Raw genomic sequence first — 21,538 nt, 5'->3', positions numbered from 1 at the left:
TACAACACAAGCTCCTAGCATAAATAAGAACAGTTTATTTTAAAAGATCACTTTCATGTCGTTTTAAAGGTGCTAATGCTTTTCTTGTGGTTATACAGGAGGAGTAATATGCATTACAGTAGGTGTCAATAAATGAGTTACTGTTTATAAAGTATATCATTTCTACGTTCATTCATCAAAATATGACTTTGATGCGTTGATGAATAAAGCAGCACAAACTGTGTTTGTATAGGTGAATTAAAGGAGTTCAGAAAGAAAAGGACACGCTGAGAACTTTACTGAACCCCAACCGACCAAGCCACCGTTAAGATTCTATAAATGCCTTAATCACCTCAGGAAAAATGGAAACCCAAAGTGTTGCTCATGGGGCATATCATCCGATAAGGCATAAAGCATAGAAAACATGTACAGTATATGATATTTAATTCCAGCTGTTTTTTTAAAAATATGCCTTTACATTTCTTTATCACATTGTTTCATAATGCAAACTGACTGAAATGACCTATAACAGCTGTTTTGATTACTGGGTATGTTGTTGAACGCTTTGGGTCCCCATGTTTAAAGCTTGGTGTGAAGTCCTGTGACTTGCAAAATCTGCTGTACAGCAGGTTAACAGGCAGCTTTATAGGTTGGGGCTAATGCAGCGGCTATTATTATGTTTATAAGTTCTAGACGTTACAATAAATGTTCTACAGAATTGAACTATGATGAGCCAGTTGAAGCAACGTACCAGTGTTAAGCTCAAATATGTTTGGAAGAGATTAATTGCGTCAAGATGTTTGCTTATTTCTATTCGTACGCTCGCTTGATCTATGCGAGAAAAAGCCTTTTGTGTTGGATATATACAGTTTCTGTAAGGTATGAGACTTTGAAAGTGCATTGTATAAATATTGCAAGGAAATCATTTTTATATTTAATTTTTTAGACTTTAGTGGGAGAGGGGAAAAAAGCACTTTCATGTATTTCATGCATACAAATTAAAATAAGATTAAAAAAAAAGTAGAAGCATGCGATCGAGCTCGGCGGGGTTCCTCAGGAACATGCGTTATGCAGGGTGAGGTCACCTGAGCAGGTACAGTAGTAGTTTCTACAGAGGAAAATGCTCACCAGGCATCCTATTGGTTACACAGCAGTTTTAAGCCAGGACGTTGAGGTGTCTTTAAAAAAATAATTTCATTTTTAACACTACGGTATTCTGAAATGCAAAACTACGAAGGCCTACAGCCTCGTAAGAAAACTAGAGCTTATCAGAAACCCCTGTTTCGAGTTTCTTCAGTTCAATGTTAACACAAAAAAAATGTGGGAAAAATGTTTTCATAAAAACAGAGGAATACTGGCCTTAAGAGTAACTCTCAACAATCCCTCAGAACACCAATGTGTTGGTTGGTTTTACGGTTGATGGAAGTGAAGGACAGCGGGTGTTGTAGCCAGCAGCATTGGTTTATTCACCAGAAGTGATGTCAGTGGGAAGGTTCTGCTAACACAGACGTGCAGCCATTCTGGCTCTTCGCGGTTCTGTCTTGGCACAGTGGTGCTAATGGACTTAGCATGCTAACAAAGCGTGTGGCTACGAATGTGCGCGGGGTCGCCTGACGCATCCGTGTTAAAGATGGAGATTGAAATGTTAAGCGTTATTTCAGTTGAGCCGAGAAGAGCATATTTTAACGAACGAGAATCGCGCGTGTGACTTTTGTCGTTCGTCCCCCATAGACCACAGGATCAGGGGGGTCACGGTCCAGGAGGGCAGCTGTCACGCCCGGTCCAGGTCATTTCATGTACGTGAGTTTGCTAAAAATAAAAAAACACCTGCCTCCGTTACAGATGCTGAACGATGCAAACAGCTTGAATAAACGTGCACCCCCCCCCCAAAAAAGCTCAACTATTCATTTCACCACAAAGCTAAACTCCGCTTTCATCGAATCCACTTTGGCCTCGCTGCGTTCGCCGTTGCGCCGTCCACACAGAGCCCAGCTCTGATGCTAATTGTTAGTGGCATGCACACATGTGCCGCGTCTCGCCGGGCTCCTCGGCCTCCTTGATCTATTAAACATCACGGCCAGAAAGACAGACTGACTGCGGCAGCTACATGTCGGCTTCGACCTGAAATGTCCTCTCAGTGGTTCTGTTGACGTTCTAGTAGAACAGGATAAGACGTTACTGTCATTGGTTTGACAGCTAAATAGGAAGGTTTTCTCCTCAAAGTGCGTTCAAGGTGAATTTGCGCGACAACATAACCATGTTTAAGTTTGGCAGTGAAATCAGATCAGACGTATTTCTTTTAAAACGTAAAGGCTTCACTTGAGGTGAATGCTCTTCCTGTATCTGGCAGCGCTGACTCTTCCATCACCCCTACGTTTCCCCCACACAGGCATCAGAGCGGCTCTGCTCCAGAGATGAATGGCTCTGGTACCGGCCTCTGGTTCTCCCTGATAGCATTTAGTTGCCGCTCTTGGGACGAGCCCAACCGCTCAGAACGGCAACATAGAAACGTGACCTTTTGCATAGGATTGGAGGATAAAAACACCGGGTTGCTGCGCCGCACGGCCGATGATCCATCATTTTCTCCGCCGGGCGCCGAGGAACGCGCACCCACCTCACAGAGTCACTTTCAAACTCGCAACGTCGACGCAAGTGAGCGTGTCAGCAAAAAGTAAAAACAAAGAAACCTAAAAAACCACAAATCACCTCTTTTTTAAGGGAAAGCTCTGCTGAGTTACTGCAGCAGAGGATTTATGTGGAATCGGAGGCTGGCCGCTTTTCTGCTGATGCAGGATGAGCTGATGTTGAGGGTTATCATGACGTGAGCAGACATTTGTGAGCAGCGCTGCGCCCACGCTAACATCAGTGCTTAATGCGAACTGACTTCATTAAACGCACGCGCTCCTCCGTCTCTGCGGGGCTGCGGCGAAATTCAAGACGACTGGATTAGGAAACACCCCGAACGTTATTATGACGTACAGCATTGATATTAATGTGATCAGGGGAAATCATCACCATCAATAACCCTCAGAGCTCCTAAAGGTCTATTTTTAGAAGAATGTTTTCACCGCTAATGATCAGTGTGTTTGTACGTGTCTGACCAGTCAGCATAAAGGGAACAAAGAGAAGCTACAGGAGCCGAGACCAAAGAATAGACAACAAAACACAAATGAACGCCTCGGTCAGCTTTCAAGTTCAGAAGACGGCGGGTTTGAAAAGAAAACCAAATGGCTTTGTGTTTCTGTGCCGTAAAAAACAGTATAAATAAATATTGTTGCTCGCATGCATCTCAGTAAGGCTTTACAACCCGCCTTGCACATTCCACTTAGGTTGAGGAAGTCATCTGTTGGTCGGAAGTGCAAAGGGAAAACTTCTAAAAGTATGTCAGTTTCCAAGAAGAATCCATTTATGAAAATGCTTATTCATGCAGTATCGTTACTCTCCGCTGACAGACGATCAAATCGCGCCAGGAGCGGAACGTCGGGAGTTCCGGGTCACGTGGTGCCGTCTGTGCCGTGTGTTTGCTAAATCCACCCTTTGGGAGCGCGGGCCGCGATAACGAAGCCGTCGCTGCCAGCTCCAAACCTGATCTGTTCCCAGCGAGCAGCATGCGGGGGATCCTCCGCCGGCGCGAGGCGGTCCGTGGGCCCGTCTCTCCTGGCGCTGCTCCACCAGTCGAGTCCGCTTTGAATTGGTGCGTTCGCTAAGGCATTGCTCGTACAATCGCTGCCTGTCCTTGTGCTCTTCGGGGTAATCGCAAATTGCAGTGCAAATCCGTCAGAAAGCAGTCGACTCAAGCACTTCGTAGAACCTGTCCACGCGCCCGATTCGAGGTGCCGGGGCAAAAAATATAACATCTTTGACGACTGGAGATCATTCTTACATGCATTAAAAATCACATCACCGTCTCTAACGTCAGATCGCGTCCGTTCTGACGTGTGCACTTTGGGCTTTTGGCTGTTGGGTATAAAAAAGGACGGAGGCGGGAGACGCCGTCATCGCCGCCTCCCCCTCCTCAAATGTCCAAGTTGAAGGCCCGCATGAGAAGATCCAGGTCGCCAATGTTGGCGGCCTGGAAGAGTTCTGGCTGGTCCATCATAGATAAAGCTATCCTCAGAGCGGCCCAGATGTTCCCAGACATCACCTGGTGCGACTGCTGGCGGCTCCGGCTCTTCCTCTGAAGGCTTAAGGCAGTCAGGAAGTTACTGGCCGCCTCTCTGGGGAAACAACAACGAAGGAAAAAGACGTGAATGATAGATCAGAGTCAGGCTCGTTGTGATACAAAGCACCTGTAATCTACTGTGAGCTAACTAATGTCAGCTGAGCCTCAGTCCTCACTTCCACCCTGCAGATGTTGCCTCTTGTTGCTCCAGCTGTTTCCTGGTCCGACTGATTAACCTCCTCATCCTGAAACGCTGCCGCTCGTCCTCATCGGCCTGTAAGTAGCGTCCCTCTGTTGTGCTAAACATGCTGAATGATACTTCCAGTTCGATGTGCAGCTCCTAGCTGGGTCTTGATAACTCTAAGTAGCTGCTTAACGAACGCCCGCTACCAGAGTGTAGCATTAGCCCTAATGTGAACGGTGCCTTGAGTGGTTACACATTTTCGCTTGGATTCTGTGAAGCGGGAACACTTTTGGCTGGTTGCATGGTTCCTATTGGTAACTCACAGCTGTGGACTTTGGACTGTGACACCCGTTAAGTGTCGGTCTGAGCTGTTCTCAGACCAGGTGTGATCATATCTAAGTTAGCTGACCGGCAGCGCTGCCTCGCTCACCTGTGTGCCCCCAGGTTGATGCAGCTGATGCCCAGGTTGTACCGGGACCGGATGAAGCCCGGCTGCAGCTCCAGCGCCCTGGTGTAGGCCTCCACCGCCTCCTCGCTCCGGTCTCCGTTTGCCAGCGTGGCCCCCAGGCGGTTCCACAGCAGGTAGTCCTGGGCGGAGGGCGAGCGGTGGGTTAGATGAGACGTGAGAGGAGTCACAGGGTGAAGGTGACTCCTCCTTTCTAACTAGTTCACGCTGTGGCTGCTCAGTGTATTCTAGCACGTGTTTGATTTACGAAAACACTGCAGGAACAAAGTTGTCAAACTTTTCTTACCTTGTTTACTGTGTTTTAAAGACCTGATCAAGTGTCCGACAGAAGCGTGCGTGAAGTAGAGCTGAATAATTGGGGCGACTACCCAGCACTCAGCCTTTTATCTGCAGTGACAGCACTGGGGAGCAGTGGCGGCGCGCGAAGCTATAATTCGCTTCATTTTGTCGTAGCACAACAACAGGAAATTGCTGTGGAGCGGTCTGCAGCTCCTTCCAAGCGGAGCTTAAGGTGAGCTGAGTCACGCCGCGCGCGCGCCCTCGCCGTCGCTCACCCGCAGGTAGACGGGAACGCACAGAGGTCGCGCTCCGCTACAGTACAGGCCTCCTTCATCTCTGGCTAAGCCTAGCAGCGGGATATAATTATCTCCCCTTTGTGTTCAGAGCCATTTCTCCAGCAGGGGAGCAGCTATTACCAAGTCAAATGTGGGAGGTTGGATTTAACAGTGAGTAATGTTCGTGCCAGCCGGGGACAGAGCTGAGAGGACAGACACTGATTTGCGTGAAGGAGATGGGGGATAAGTTTGTGTGTGTGTGTTTGTGTGTGTGTGCGCGTGCGTGCGTGCTCATCTCGCTCTACTTCTGCGAGGAATCGCTGGGGAGAGCGTATGTGTGACAGTCAAGAGTTCACGTGAATAGATTTGGCGGCTCCTCGCTGCACATGTCGGTGCGACAATTAGACGTGCGTCAGCGCTTTGGTTCGCATGAGCTCCCCCTTCGCTTTGGTGCCTCTGTTTATCTGTACCTCATGCTTGTGAAGTACACAAGCATGGGGTGCGTGATCTGTCTTGGCTTTTAAAGTGCGTATGTCAGTGTCGGATTTGTTCATCTGCATTTTACTGTATGAGAAAACGTTTGGTTCTCCCATCAGTCACATTAGCAATTAGCATGTTTTTAATTAAAAAGTTACTAGGCTCTCTTAAGTCATTTGTTTCACTAATTATTGAGATTATGTTATTCAGCTTATTAAGAGACACCTTCGTTGACGGAAACATCTGCTCCCAGTAAGACCCATCAGTCGGCGTCGTCAGCTTCACTGGCCCATGAGGCACAAACAGACTAAGTGTTGTGAGATTGCTGCATATTTTATCTGCGTCTGTCTGAGCAAACCTCCCATCGGCCAGAACCTCTACTTCACACTGGGCGCGGGGGTTGCGTCCCTGGCTCCGCGCGCTGCCAGCTGGAGCCACCCAGCTGTCAGACACGCTGCCTCTGCAGCGAAAGCCCTGATTAGCACCTGTTCACCAACTGCAGCCCACAGTGGTGTGGCTGCCACCACAGAACATGACGTAATGTAATGGTCACGCGTGCGAGGACGTGTGTCTCCGTGCGGGTGCTCCTACCTCGGGTCGCACAGACAGGGCCGTGTTGAACGCCTCCACCGCCTTGTTAAATTCCCCGCTGAGGTTGTAGAGCACCCCGAGGCCCGTCTGCAGATCTGGGTCGACGCTGTCAGAGTTGTGCTGAACCGCTTCCAGGAAGAGCTCCTTGACCTCGGGAAGCAGCGAGCTGTGGACACACGCACGCCCAGATGAGGATTAGCGCAATTTAAGGCCGCCAACTGGGCATGCGAGAGGGATGGAGGAGGGAAGGAAGGAAGGAAGGAAGGAAGGAAGGAAGGAAGGAAGGAAGGAAGGAAGGAAGGAAGGAAGGAAGGAAGGAAGGAAGGAAGGAAGGAAGGAAGGAAGGAAGGAGGAGAGGGCTGGGAACAGCCAGCAGCAGCAGAGACAGCGTGCTCTGCTTTTCATCTGAAGGTCCCATCTCCACAGGCCTCAGTGGGTGCAGGCACAGAATGAAACAAGTGACAGCTCAGCTTTGGGCAACGGCTTTAAGTTATGGTTCAGTTTCTGCTAGACTGAGCATAACAGTGAAGATAGAGGAGGACGAGGAGGCAGAAGCAGATATGAAGAGGGGGCGACGCAGTCATTTGGATGGAGCTGTATTCCTTCAGAGACCAGACGATTAATGGTTTGATAAAGCGCCGCTCTACCTTGGAAACACAATGGGCCCTTTTCCATCTGATACACCTGGTGTAACCAGCTCATTCTTCGGGCTGGTGATAGAGCTGAAGGAGCTGTTTCACAAGACGGCTACCGAGACCCTGGTGGTTTTTGAAGGTCTAACCCACAGAAACGGTTACATTCTCCCCGAACGAGCCCGAGCGCTGTACCTTTCGTGCCTGCTGATGCTGAGCGCGTGCGACATCCTGCGCTGGGAGCCGGGCGATCCCATCAGGTGGCTCTTGCCCTTCAGCAGCTGCTTGTACCGCGGGTTGTGGCGCAGCCAGTGCAGCAGGGCCTCGCCGGCGTCGTGGCGCATGCCCGTGTTGGTGAGGCTCACGGCCAGCGCCATGAGGGCGGGGAGGTTGTTTGGGTGCAGCTCCAAGCACCTGGACCGGGCCGAGCGGGAGGGAGAGAGAGAGAGAGAGAGACGGCGTGAGGCGTGCACTTCAAAGGGACACCGCGCTTTAATTGGGACACGCTGGAAGTGGAGGAACATCAGGCAGACACTAATGATTTGTGGGTCAGGGTGGACGAGCTGCACCGCTCCTGCTCCGTCAGCGTGCATGCAGGCTGCAGGGTTTGCATCAGTTTTGCATTTAAGGGAAATGCAGAAATGGTTACGTCACCGGTTTTGCAATTGAAAATGGAGACGGGGCGGCTCGGCGCCGGGCGACCGTCGCTCAGAGAGGACAGAGGCCAAACCAAGATTTGGCTTTTATCAAGACAATCTGTGCGCCAGAGCTGCTACAGCTGATGCGCTAGCTGCTTTTAAAGCCGCCTGCGATCTGAGACCAGCACAGGCATTTTAGTGGTTATATAAACTTTGGTTCACTCTGGAACATGCGAGCTTTGTGTCGACCACGGTGGCAATAAACGAACAGAACGCTGCGGCATGAAAAGGTGCCAGTGTACTGTAGCAACAGGACTTCTGCCAGATAAACATCTAATCTCACTTCATACCCAGACGCTGCTCTCGCAGATGGAGCTATTATATAATAAACAAAGGAGAAGCGGAGCATTTGTGGGAATGTGCAGTCAGTCAAAGTGAGACGCTCGAGACCACGGGGTCCGGTCCCTGCTCGAACGCAGCCTCGTGTTTTCAGTCCTCGGCGCTCACACAAACAGGGAGGTGCACTTTCCGGCTTCGGCGGTGTTATGAATGAAAGTGGGCCGCCTCCCATTGAGGACCGCAATCACCGTCCCCGTGAAGTGGCTCTATTTTGGGAGGAATCACAGCATCCTTCCTTCCAGTGGCAGCTCTAAGAACTTTGCCAGCAGTGAAGTGACGCTGTTCTTCCCCCCGGGTTTAAATGTAGCACAAACCTAACGACAGAACTTAGCGTCGCACCGGGTTTTTTTTTTTGTTCTCGCCAGATGCAGTGCTGTCGAGAAGATCACTGCAGCCTCTCGGGCGGCTCTCGTACGCGGGGCTTCATCTTTTTAGGCTCGTCTGACAGCGGTTGGAGGCCGCGGCCCGCTTTGATGCGCTTGTTTCTCCTTACCTCTGGAGGGAGACAATCGCTGCCTGCTCGTTCTCGTTTTCAGCCTGGGTGGTCCCCAGCACCTGCCACGCCTGCGGGGAAGCAAGACACAGGTAGCGGTGAGCGGCGGGGCGGAACCCTGGAGCCCGTGGCCGCTGCTCTGGGATCGGGCGCACGGGCAGCGATGGCGGGGTTTTTCAGGCGGACGCCGTGAATCCGAGCTCCACACAGTGTGAAACGTTCACGAGGTCAAACAAGGCCATGTGCAATTATGATGGCAGTGTTTGGCCGGGATCCCCTTGAGCCTCTGCAATAAATCAGCCCAGCTTTGGAGGCCATTTAATAAACTAGCAGACAGGACAGATGATATGCTATATTTCCTTAACGTGCCTTCATTTTTCACAACACAAATCACATTTATGATTTTCTAAGTGAATATTGACGTTTTGCTGGTAAACCTGGAATGTGACAGTGTGAGGTCATGGTACTTGAGGGCTGTGCCAGTGTTGGCCCACACCAGGGACACACAACGCACTCTTCAGCACAAGAGGCTAGAAAATGATGTAACTAATCCTGAATCCAAAATGTGAGATTATGAGATTACTTCTTTTTATTTTGTGGCTGTGAGGGCACACTAAATAACCTGCCCCGAAGTGAAATTTCCCAGATGCTTTTTTTTTTTTGTTCCACTCTGTGAAACGAGGGACGAAATTATTCCTGATTGATACCGAGGTCCTCGCAGTGGGGCAATAAGCCACTAAGCGCCCTAGGAAGAATTTTGGAATCGTATTAGTTCCATACACCGTGGGATAATCCTCTCCTCGGAATAACTGGCACATTTCTGTATTCCAGGGGATTCCAAAAGTACTTTGTACGGAGGCTTTGCTCTTTCAGCCTGCAAAGAGGTCACTTCCTTTTGAAGCGGGGGTGAGTACAAACAGGGAGGAAAACCTGCAGAATGAGCTATTATTCAGCTCGCTGGGCAAATTCTCTTCAGGAGCGTGAGCAACTTTTTTTTTTTTTTGCCACAGTAAACAACTCTTTCAACAGACAAAAAGAAAAAAGACGCTTCCTCTGCCCTCAGCAGGCAATCAGCATCCGGCTTGCGGCTTCGTCCTATTAAATCTGCTTCTCTGTGTTTTCGTCTGGAGCTTCTCTCAGCGTGAGGTAGAGTGAGGCTGGATTTAGCGCCCGGACCCAACGGCTCCAGTCGGGTTGACCGGCGCGGGGCTGCAGCTTTATTAGCCATCTGTGCTGGTGTGTGTGTGTGTGTGTGTGTGTGTGTGTGTGTGTGTCTGTGTGTGTGTGTGAGAAACAACCTCACCTCTGAGTCATGAGGGTCCTGCAAGACGGCTGCTTCTAGCAAAAGTACAGCGTTTGGCAAGTCTCCCTCTCGAGACTTCTTCAGTCCCTCTTCAAATGCGTTGGGCACGTCCTTGTAAGGGTTATCTGTGTGGAAGTAGTAACCCTGTCACCAAAGAAGCAACAGAGGCAAAGTCAGTTTTCCTCTCCGCCGCTCAGACGGAGGCTGCGGCCTTGGCTGCGGTTGTGTGTCTAAGCAGAGCTCCAGCTGCAGGAATCGATCTCTCTCTGCTACATCAAACCTGGACTCTGCTCCCCAGGGTTTGTCTCTTCTCTTTAAATGTTAAGCTTTGCATTTTCCAAGTGTAATTACCCTTGTGTGTTGTTGCCCACTCCTGACTGTGATGACGACTTTGAAGGAGCTTCTATAAGAGCCAGCGCTACGCTGGGATGCGTCAGCCCAGGTCTCAACCTGTCAGTCTATAGGAGGATGAGAAGCATCCAAAGACCAACATTGCTCTGAAAGTTGTCTAATTCATGTAATTAAATGAAAAAGGAGAGGAAACCCTGAACCTCATTCAACTCCTGTAATAAAAGCTTTGGGTTGACGTTTGAGAAGTATCAAGCAGAAAATTGAACTGGAAAATTAAAAAAAAAAACTCATTTGAAACTTACTATTGAGACCCATGATTGGCAGAGCTGCATGCGTCTATATAATTACACTACCAACCTGTTCTTCATATGAGGAAAGGTTGAACCTCTACAGTATTTTGATCAAGGCAAATGCTGACGGTGACATTTTAATTGCGTGGACCTTCTCGTGAGGGGAGACCGTGGAGGGGATCTGCGCCTGCTCGTTCTCCGTCAGCCAGTTCCGCCTCGCGAGCTCTTCCCACTCAGCCTGCATCTTATCCCAGAACTCCGTGTCCGACTGCAGACATCACAGAGAGACAGAGAGAGAGAGTGAGAGACAGCGGCAGGGCCGACAGGAAAGATGGAGACTGGGGGGAATGAGAAATTAGTTCACAGTAGAACAACAGCTTTTGTAATTTCCCATCAATCTGCGGAGGGAAATGTCACATCTGTCAGACTGCGTCTGGCTGTGGTGGATGGACTGTGCACTTCTGATGACTCATCACATTTGCAAGTTGAGGCAGAGCTTTAAGGAACAATCCACACTTGAAATGCAAACAAACAAGTAGAAGGTGAGCCCCGGACTCCACTTTTGTCTGAGTACTGCTTCTGCGTAGTAACGCTTCAGAGGCATCGGCTTTCAGTTCCATTAATAGAGAATCCATGAAGGTTTGTTGACGGATGTCTATGGAAACCCGGTGACTGTGAAAGCTGCTCATTAAAAGGGAACTACAGTCTGCAGTGCTGCTGTGTTAGACAGAAGCCCCTATCGGTTGTGTTAAGAGCCTTTTATTTACCTTCATTGTAATGTACAAAACACAATGTACTGTAAGAAACTGCTAGAAAATAAGAATTTCGGGCCTCATTAGCAAAACTGAATAAAAATGTGGTCGTAACGACAGACAGATGGAAAACCGGAGGAACGGTCACAGCCAGTAAGCTCGCAGCTCAACGCAGAGACGCCAACGTACTGTACGAGATTAATGCGTCCCCAAAGTGCGCCTGTTCCAACGGCTGCCAGAAAGAACACTTTGCTGCTCGGCCTCAAATCCAGCGCTCAATTAATTTTAAGCGAGCGTTGCCGTCGACGGTTCCTGAAACTAGTTGGGCTGGAAGGATGTGAGAGCCCAGAAACAACCACGGCGAAATGACAGCAGGGACACGCGAACGCGGACATACAGTAAACATGGTCCTCAAGCTGTTTCTGTGAAGTCTGCTGGTGTTTTCTATGCGCTGGATCACTGCTAAACTTACATCCACCTTGGGTTTTAGTGGTGCTGAGGCAGCTACTTGTGCCTTGTTACCTCTGCTCCCGTTGTTTAGCTGCTAGACTTGAACTCAGGCCTCCAGGCCTGTCACTGTGAAACCTGCAAACACCTTTTCTAGCTACGTTACATTCAGAGCAGGGTCTCAAAGGTCTTTTGTGAATCGAGTGCCGTCGCAGCGGCTGCACTACAGATGCGCTTCACGTCACGTCTGTTGTTCGTGTAGAGCTCGCGCTGATGCAGTTGCCACGGTGAAGTGTTTGTTCCCAGCCGGCTGCCTCCATGATTCCTGGCTGTCTTCTTGTCAGAGCCGGAGCAAAGTGGGAGGAATAATGCCGAACCGTCAACGGCCTCCTGTGACTCGCTGAGTTCTTTATAGCCGGGAGCTCATCAGCGCGTGACCGCGTCGCGCCCAGCAAGTGTGTGTCTGGTGACAGCGCGGGGGGGAGTGGGGTCAGGTCTACTGTAAATGTGCGTTTGTTGGTGTCAAAGGTCGTGTAGTCGGCGCCTGACGGACGCTGGGCCGCGTGCGGCTCCTGACGGTGAGAGATTTGCGGGTAATTGCAGGCTGCTGACTCGCAGCGAACTGCCTGAAGGTGTGTCTTCAGCTCAGGCTCTGTAGGGAAGTGAAAGCCAGCGCTATAAGTCATAGATATTATAAGAAGGGAGTCTGACAAGGTTCAGCTGATGTAGGTTGTGCTGCTCATGCATTATACAGATACCTGCAGGTATTTCTGTTCTTCTGTTCTTTAGCCGAGATTCTTTTAAATAAACGTGGGCAAAATGGGAGCAGCCTTTAAAATGCCATGCAGTTTAAACGGCGTATATACAGAAATGACTAAAGGACAGTTAGTTGCATTTATTTGAATGGTGCTAAAACTAGCAATTATACAGAACAAGGCGAAGGTGTAGGGATGTGATTTATATCCTGTGTATTACTGATGCACGTGTAGCTGGGACTCTGATAATGTGCTTCGTGAATTGGATTGAATCCGCGGCGCCTCCTGCCGCCAAACATGTCACTCTTGCTTGGAAGGAAACCAGGGCCGAGATGAAAATTCATTAGTTTCCTCATGAATACATTATTGACAGACTTGATAAGGATTTCAGCACCTAGCAAGGCGCCGGTCATCTATAAAGGAGGCTTATTTAAACATTGCCTCAAGAATCTAATTAGCTCATCTGTCGAATGAGCTGTGATTATTAATATACTGTACTGGAAATAAATGTAGACAGCCGTGGAGGTCAGCTGTAGAACTTCATGAACTGGAAGTGATTCTAAAAATACACAGGATACAGTATGTTTAAGGTTTAAGAGTAGCTCCTGGGAACCGTGGGGTAAAAGGCAATAAAAGTTATTGTGAGAAGCATCCATCCGTTATCTTTATCACCTTTGTAGGCTGTGAAGGGTCGCTCCAGTCTGACTCCAGCTCCCACTGTGACCTCAGTAATAACAAATGGTTCTATGATTCAATCATTTCCTTCCTGGCAGCTTCGCTTAAAATTTATAAGCGTGTGAAAACAGACCTCAGTGCAGTGTTACATAATAAAGTGGCGGGAGAGTCTACAGTATGTTTGGGCTGAAGTTCCGATTACATCAATGTCTAAATGTGAACTAATAAAATGCCATGATGCTGTGTAGCTTCAGCAGGTTGTTCCTGATCTGCTTACTCAGCATTTGAAGCGCTGGTGTGAACATTAATTAACTCCTTTGCAATTTAAGGCAGCTCACTTTGCTTGAATTGCTGAATCAACAAAAGGATGTTTGAGTTTGCAGCAATTTGTTGCATTAGAAAGGTTTAATGAGCGTTTGAACTCTATAAATATCAACTTGACTGAGTATCACAGTTACAGCAGGTTCCCCTTTCGAAAGGTTTTAGAAGCCGCTCTCTTAAAATCTAACATTTGGTGAATTGCGTTATCTTGAAACACGGCCTCTAGAAGATGCTACAAGTAGCTATGAATGAGCTTTACTTATGCAGAGTCTCATTATTTAGCCATGACACAGAGCAGGAGCTGTGCTCAGAGCTGGCCTTTTAATGTTAATGAGCCACCAACTGCTCAGCGAGACTCCCGATAATGTCACTCACAGAAGAATACAACATAACTTCCAGTGGCCAGAGTGCTATGAATAGTTACTCACTACATGGGTGAATGTGATAACACATGAAGAGCAGGCGGTCCTGTATCCTGGCTTCAATGAACCTGGACATGAAGGCTCTGTATTCATGCAGGTCCGATCATGTCTGCTCGCTCTCGTCCAGTAAGTGGTGCTGGAGTCAGTCCCAGCTGGGACTGGGGCGGAGGTCACCAGTCCATCACTGGGCTGATGTAGAAGCAGCAGGGACAGACAAGCAGTCCCACCTGCAGCCAATTCAAAGTCTGCGTGAGAGGACGTGAAGGCTCCAGGTTTCTGTCGGTGTCTGAGGGCAGTTGCTACTTTGTATCCATTATGTACAGTACAGTATGTTAATACCTGTTAATTTTGATTGTAATGTAAAAAAATGATTAAAAAAGAAAAAGTTTGCTAGTCACGGCCTTGTATAGAAGCGGGTTGTTGTGCAGGAATTAATTTGCCTGGAAACGCTTGGTGTTAAACCGTCTGCTCGAGGACACGCTGATGGAAGTTGCTGAGGGAGTAACTCGTTTACTTTTTCCCAGCAGACCTCTGGAATAAGAGCGCTGGCCTTTGGATCAGAAGCCTGCGTCTCCGCTCGACTCGCTCAACCGGGCCGCTCTCCTGCAGGACGGAACAAACCCGTCTTCCTGCAATTTAAATCCAAACGAGAGTCACCTTCATCTCGGCTTCATCGCCGCCGTGGGGGAGCTTTCTGATCATAATTTCCCCTGCAGCTGTTCCAGTGGTTAATAATAATAAAAAATTATCACACTGTCATCAGCTCGGAGAAATTGACAGTGTCCTCACGCGACTTGAACAGTGACTCTACTCAGAAATGATCTCTCCGTCGGCCTGATGAATTCACGGCTGCGCCTCCTCTCCTGAACCGCAGCGGTTTCCCTTCTTGCAGGAACACCTACAGTTTCTCACCGCTGACAGCTTTGTGAGATGGATCATATTCGGGAGCCTAATTTCTTGTCTGCTCTCTCCTAATTTTCCAACGTTTGGCTGCTTGGTCTAATTGAATGAATTGGCAGGAGGGCGGCGTGCTGATTTAATGTTCTCTCTGCCATCTGAGCTGTGTCCACCTCCGTGCCTTTAAGTGTGAAAGAGGATGCATACGCACAGCTTGGGGAAATGGAGGTTATCTGATTGTGGGCCTCGGTATTGGCTCTCCAAGCTAAAATGGCTGACCACTTGCATGGGAGCTCCTCCAAGGCGGAGGCCAGCACTCAGGCTGCTCGATCACAGCTGCGAGATACTGTTACCGATCGATGCTCCGTGTTAGGATGTTTGTACAGAATCTCATCCCTCACCTGCCGCCTCCAGCACGGACTGCGCTCTTTTTAAGAGAAGCCGAAGCTCATGGCTTAAGCTGAATGTGACATCATGACTGAGTTTGGGCCGGGACTCCCAGGCGAGTCTGCTCGCTCCCACGCAGCTGTTGCTCTCACTTTCTCGCCGTATTCCTGTCTATGGTAAATTATTTATTGACCATTACCCTTAGCCCAGTGTGTAACAGTCTGCTGTAGACCTCAGCAAAGCCGAGAGAAGTCAATAGTGCAGGCTTCCATTTACTGCGAAAGAAGATGTAGATTAAGTAGTAGAATGGTTTTACTGCAAGTAAACCAAACTTTCTCATCTGTGTCTGTTGCCTAAACCCATGTCCTGTATAAAACGGGAACTCAGTAGGTGGACAGAGTTGTGTAATTTTACTAACACTAAACTAAAAGAGGGTCTAGACCCATTGCAAAAAAGGATGATGCACTAAAGTTTTGAATGGAAACGCTCTTTTCATCTCGTCTTATCAGTGGATCAGATGAATCCAGTGTGAAAAGTAAAGGTGGGTACGTCCTCTGAGCTCCTTCTCCTGCTGCCGTGTCCTGTAGGAGGTTTACTGCACGTACAGCGCGTCCGTACACACTCCCATGACGAATCAAGCTATATCTAATTACTGTAGCGTCTCCATCCACCATGATATCTGATACGTCTGACCATACAATGACTGACCTATTTACCTCCCTGTTGTTGAGCCATTGGAGATTAGTTCTTTTTTTTCTGGGTCAAACGTCACATGAACTTGTGTGTGTCATCTGTGTGTGTGTGTGTGTGTGTGTGTGTGTGTGTGTGTGTGTGTGTGTGTGTGTGTGTGTGTTTGTGTGTGTGTGTGTGTGTGTGCGTCTGTGTGTGTGCGTGTGTGTGTGTGCGTGTGTGTGTGTGTGTGTGTGCAAATTCAACACAGACTTTTAAACTGTCAGCAAGCGCCATGGGGCACGGGGAACACACACACAAGGAGCACAACAGATGAAAGGGCAGGAGGAGTCGCATGGAAATCGGCTCCGCGGGGCTTCAGGTACAAATTTAAATTGCAGGAGCGATGATGAGGCTACTGGGGCAGTGACAGTGGAAGTGTGATATGAGGGAGTCCTGTTGGGGGTCTTTTACTACTTTACTTTACTCTTTTATCTGGCGTTAATTACAGGTACAGTGAGGTTGGAGTTAATGTATATAGTTAATAAATCCTGGAGAAGATTCTGAAACTTAACGATCCACTGAAGCTTCTGCTCCACAGTAGAGACAGAAACTCCAGATCTGCGCGGGACGATGAGGAGACGAGCAGTTTTCTGCCTCGAGCGTTTTAATGGGCAGTTTAATTATGTGATGTGGTGACACCGTTTTCTTTTGAAGTTGTTTAACGGCACCCGACTGATCCTCCCACACGTTTCACTCAAGGACGTGGACTCGCAACAGCTGACGCTGACATCAGGTTTGCTAAGCCGCTCTCCGCTCACCTCAACAGCGGCCTTGGCCCGTTCGAACTCCTCCTCCAGGGACTGGTGTCTGGACAGGAGGGTGCTGCCCCACCGCTGATCCTTCGTCAGGCGAGCCTGTCGCACACACAAGGGCGTTTCACAATACACACAGCAAGGCACGAGCAGAACGCATTCACGCGCCACATCACAACACAATCACCCACAGAGGGGGTTCGGCCGTCTCTGCTTTGTCCCTGCCTCCTCAAGGCCTCTGACATGCTGAGGGAGGCCGGCAGAATCCCCGCTGTCAGCATCCCACCTCCCCCGTTCCAGCCTCGGTTCTACCTTCCAACTCGCCCCGGCCTAATCTGGTGCAGCTGCACATGCACTATGAATCTCAGCCTTCATGCAACCCCTCCGTTTGTGATATCGCTTTGAAAATGACAACTCAACCGCTACACGTGTGCTGCTTTGCATTACACAGGACACCTAGCCTGCACCTACAGTAGCTTCAAGGGAGAGGATGATTCTCACATTCCCTTTCATGCCCTGATCTGACTTGGACCTGTATTTACTGCACACGGCAAAGGAAGCACAGTACGTATCCGAGGGGGGGAGCGAGTGCACGACAGAGGCCGAGGTTTGAGCTGCTTCGTGGCTTCGCCCAGTGATGGCTGGCAGCGCTAACAGCTCCCATCTCCTCAGGCTGCCATTATCGAAGATTAATTAAGGTTACTCAATCTCAGCATTAATAGGCTGAGAAAAAAACACCCTTATCTGTTTGTCATAGATCACCACACTTCTTTGAACCAATTGCATGCAGAAACTATATTCTGCAACTGGGTGGCTGAAGGAGAAATCCACCCAAAAAAGTGTTATTTCCACAAATATTAAAATTTCTTTAAATCTATCACTGACAGGGAACGTACCATGGATTGGAGGGTTGATGGAACAGACATTGGATGCAGCTTGAGGTTTTGTTTTTGTATAACACACTGTTCACAAAGCCAGAAAGGATGATTCATGATCAAGTTTGAAATTGCACAGTAATGAGCGGGCGGATTTTTCCCTAGAATCGATTGACTTTGTGTGAAAACGTCTCATGCAAGACATCCGCCTCCTTTCCATGCAGTTTCCTGTTTGTGTGTTAACAGAAAACTAAAGCCACTCCTCGCTGTAATTCTCTCTAACACCTGAGCAAAACAAATATGGAGCGCGTGTTTGCCAATAACAACCCCCCCCCCATCCCCCTGCATCTCGGACAGCTATCTTTAATCCCAAATCTATTATTCATCAAAGGGCTGAAAAGGTGATGTGTGCTTAGCTTAGCTTGGTGAGATCAACACTAATGGGCTCAGAGGAAGAGCACTGAATAATTGACAGGCTATTAACCTCATAATGGCGTCTGGAAACAAGAGCCTTTACGCAGACCTGCACAGAGACACCAACGCGGTAGGAAAGCGCTTGACATTTGGACCTGGTACAGTAGCACCACACAGAAACAATGGTCGGCTTCAATACAGTTGCCTCCTTTTGGCTCTTAGGTCAAATTGAAGGAGATGGAGTGATGCTGCTTTCCCGGTGCAAATGTAAAAGTCTTTCAGTAAGATATGAAAAGATGCATAGGGAGTCTTACATGTCTTCCACTAATATACTGCCTGTTGAGCTGAAATGGAAGAATTGTAGGAGTTAGGACAAACCAATGGGTAAAACAAAATCACACAACAGGGTGAATTAGTAGAAATACTGTATCTCTGTACTGTTATTAGTGCTCATACATCAACATGCAGCTTAAAAACACATGTGATGTGTCTGATTAACAGACTATAGTGAAGACGTAATTAGTTTCAACAATATTTTAAGGACACGTGGGACTTTTAGGAGTGTCCCTACTTACTTGGCTCGCCAGGGCCGACTCTGGCTCCACTTTGGTATTGGCTTCGAAGGAGTTCCTGTTGAGTGGCTCCAGTTGGGTTTTACAGTCTGCGGACCTACGGGAGAAAATGGGTCTCCTCTGAAGCTGTTTGGCGGATTGTGCAAATATCTGGGCCCAAATCCTGACACGACTAATTAAATCCCGAGGCCTGAGGGGAAGCGCATACCACAGGAACTCGTTGGACGCGTTCTTCGATGACCGTCTTCTCTCCAACTTCCATTTCCTGTTGCCGTTTCTGTCGGAGCTCGGGTTCAGTTCCTCCCACTTATCCAGCGGTGAACCAATGGTCACTGGTGAGAGGAAAAGACCAAACACATCATCTTTGCTGCGGTCGCTGTCCTATAGCCTGCATGTGACAAGCTGGCATTTCTAACAGGACAAGACGTTTGTCTTGTAAACGACACCGAGGTTATAATCACCCTCATCGCTAAGAGTTTCTCACTCTACTGTAGGTTGAGTCACTTGGTATAATTAGTTCTCACTAAAGCCTTTAACCTTTTCCAGTAGCAGCGACAACCACATCGCATCACACATCGGCTCCATGCTTTTTAATATAATCTGAGAGGGCTGATAATATATTTAAATGACATAATAGCGTTGTTACAGTGCAGTCATGGCTGTGGCTGCTCCAGATGCCTGTAGGAAGCTACCTGAGTCCAGCGACGCCCTCTCCGGCGTTCTCATGCTCTGTCCTGTGTGTTCGACGTCCACCTGGATCAGCTCCGTCTCATCCGTCTTCTTCCTCTGGTTCTTGCTCCTCTGGCTGTTGCCCCGGGACGACAGGGGACTCTTCCGCTCCTTGCTGTTCCTCCTCTCGCCAGGTTCACTGAGGTCCAGCAGGTCCAGTGTTGAAGACAGGACTTGGAGGGGGAGAAATACCGTGTTAGTGTATGTTTAGTAGGGTGCCCATTCAGGGCTCAACAGGAGAACGTCTTACACATGCTAGATTTTTAGTTCTATGTTTATAATTGAAGTCACAATGGAATAATTCAGGCTTTCCTCATAAACATGGATCAGAGTAAAACACTCTGAAACGAACACAAGTTACTTAAAATGCTAATTCCTGCACAACCGGGTCATAACCCCACAAACTGCCTATTTACGCATCGGTTATTTGGGGAGTTTTGTGTTTATTGCCGAGGACCCTGACTGTGATTTTTGTTTTTTCCCAGCGTGCACTCAGAACGGCAGACACATGACTGGGTAATTGGCGTGCTGCTGTTTTGTGACAGCCAACTGAGCGAATATGTTGACTGAAACCTCTGCATAATTACAGAGTATGCTTGTCTTTCATGCCTCGCGCTCTTTTAGATGACAAGCACAATTACAAATCAAGGGAGACACGCTGGTGGGGAAGGTTGCCTGAAGAGTCTTCAGCATCGAAAACAGGCGCAAGCTGTTCATGGAAAAAGGCGGTGATGTCAGAGCTGTTATGGCATCGTTGAATCAACTTCAGATGATGAGATCGGGAGAATAATTGTGATGATATAGCTGTGTCCTATACTGTTTATGTATTTATTCCAAACTGCACCGGATTGATATTCACTAAACTGTAAATGTGACCACACATTATGAGCTGAGCTCTACACTATAGTGATGAGTGACAGAAAACCCTCGGTAGTGGCAGGAGAAACAGAGTGTATACAGTACATACTGATTAATCTGAGAGTCAAGGGTTAGAACTATTATGGAGTCACCACTGATGCGAAGGAATTAAAACTGGGTCTGAATTTTAATTGATTGTTCACTAAGCCGTTTGCTCCAGTCCTGCACGACACAAAGGTCGCTGACTTTCAGGCTTTTTCAGGCGTCAGTGAGCCGCTAGCGACAGACGTCAGAATCGCGACGGAGCAAGTTTAGCTAAGTTCAGGCTTGTTCTCATTTCCTCTTTAAAAAATTCAACAGACATTTATTTGACTGGTGTGGTTCTAAACCACAGATTCCCATGAAACCTCTCCATAATTTACAATGGAGATTTTAAAACTCCATCAACGGGCAAAAATAGTCCTCAACCTCAAAATCTGACTAATGTAAAACTGCGTGCAGGAGAGAGCCCAACATGCTGGAAGCCTCATGTGGCTCAACATGATGGAGCTACTTATAAGAAGTCATCATTAGGCTTTTTAGTTCCAGTGGTGAAAACAGACTGACAGCTAAATAAATCCACAGCATGAACACAGTATGTGTTCAGACAAAAAAACAGAGCGTGTGAAACTGCATTTAAAGAGCACACGTGTCCTATGACACAAATTCAATTCGACCAGATTGGGAGCTTAGACATTCATTATATCTTATATTAGGCGCAGCGGGGAAGCTTTGGGGAGACAGAAGGTTGAGAATTTTCCACAAACATTATTTCGTTCTCCGCTCGGCTAAATGAGCGCAGTCGGTGGTCGCTTTGGAGACGACACATGTCAGCTGTGCAGATCATGGCTCCAAACGTGGTTCAGCTCAGTGAGCGAGGTCCCATCCATGTGGAAATCAAGATGGCATTTGGCATCTGTTGGAACCAGAACCTTCAATTTCTCCACATCTAGTTTGGCCTCGTTGATTATGTACCGAATGTAGAGGATAATATAAAGGGATTGTACAGCAAACGTCTATTATACATCACATGTGTTGGTACAGTGTGTGTGAAGCGTAAATACCTAATGCTGAGGAATGAGATATTCTATGACTTGAATAATGCACAGCCAATTACACCACAGTGTGTCACCACATGCAGCTGCATGATTATAACTCAGCTACCTTTTTTTCATTCTTAATTCTTGCATGAAAAAGTTGAAAAATGAAGCAATAGAAAAATGTAGTCGGCTGAAGAAACGTCTTTAAATGAGATGAAATTATCCAAAGAGTGATGTAAATGAGGAAATAAATGATGACGTGCACGAAGCGCTGGATTTATTTCTATTACTTTGTTTATGGTTGCTCTAGCTTCACTCAACAGATGAAAATTAGTTGGAGATGAAAACATCA

At 48.0% G+C, this 21,538-nt stretch overlaps 1 protein-coding gene across 3 annotated transcripts in view; it reads right to left on the bottom strand.

Annotated features, from left to right (window-relative positions):
- Window positions 1–15: 15 nt before the first annotated feature.
- Window positions 16–21,538, bottom strand: part of pex5la (peroxisomal biogenesis factor 5-like a) — a 50,230-nt gene continuing 28,707 nt past the window's right edge. For 2 of the 3 annotated variants that reach the window (XM_029148843.3, XM_029148844.3), the window contains 12 exons: window positions 19,213–19,422; window positions 18,729–18,852; window positions 18,524–18,617; window positions 18,263–18,292; window positions 16,666–16,761; window positions 10,671–10,787; window positions 9,879–10,022; window positions 8,576–8,646; window positions 7,241–7,459; window positions 6,414–6,579; window positions 4,756–4,913; window positions 16–4,196 (listed from right to left, as the gene is read on the bottom strand). In XM_029148843.3, the coding sequence (XP_029004676.1) occupies window positions 3,995–4,196; window positions 4,756–4,913; window positions 6,414–6,579; window positions 7,241–7,459; window positions 8,576–8,646; window positions 9,879–10,022; window positions 10,671–10,787; window positions 16,666–16,761; window positions 18,263–18,292; window positions 18,524–18,617; window positions 18,729–18,852; window positions 19,213–19,422 (1,631 nt within the window). In that variant the 3' untranslated portion in view covers window positions 16–3,994. The other variant, XM_055508273.1, reaches the window with a different exon arrangement.

This window comes from Betta splendens, chromosome 4 (genome assembly GCF_900634795.4).
Source record: "Betta splendens chromosome 4, fBetSpl5.4, whole genome shotgun sequence".
NCBI lineage: Eukaryota > Metazoa > Chordata > Actinopteri > Anabantiformes > Osphronemidae > Betta > Betta splendens.
Note: the sequence above shows the minus strand (reverse complement) of the source record. Positions and strands in the feature narration are given on the sequence as shown.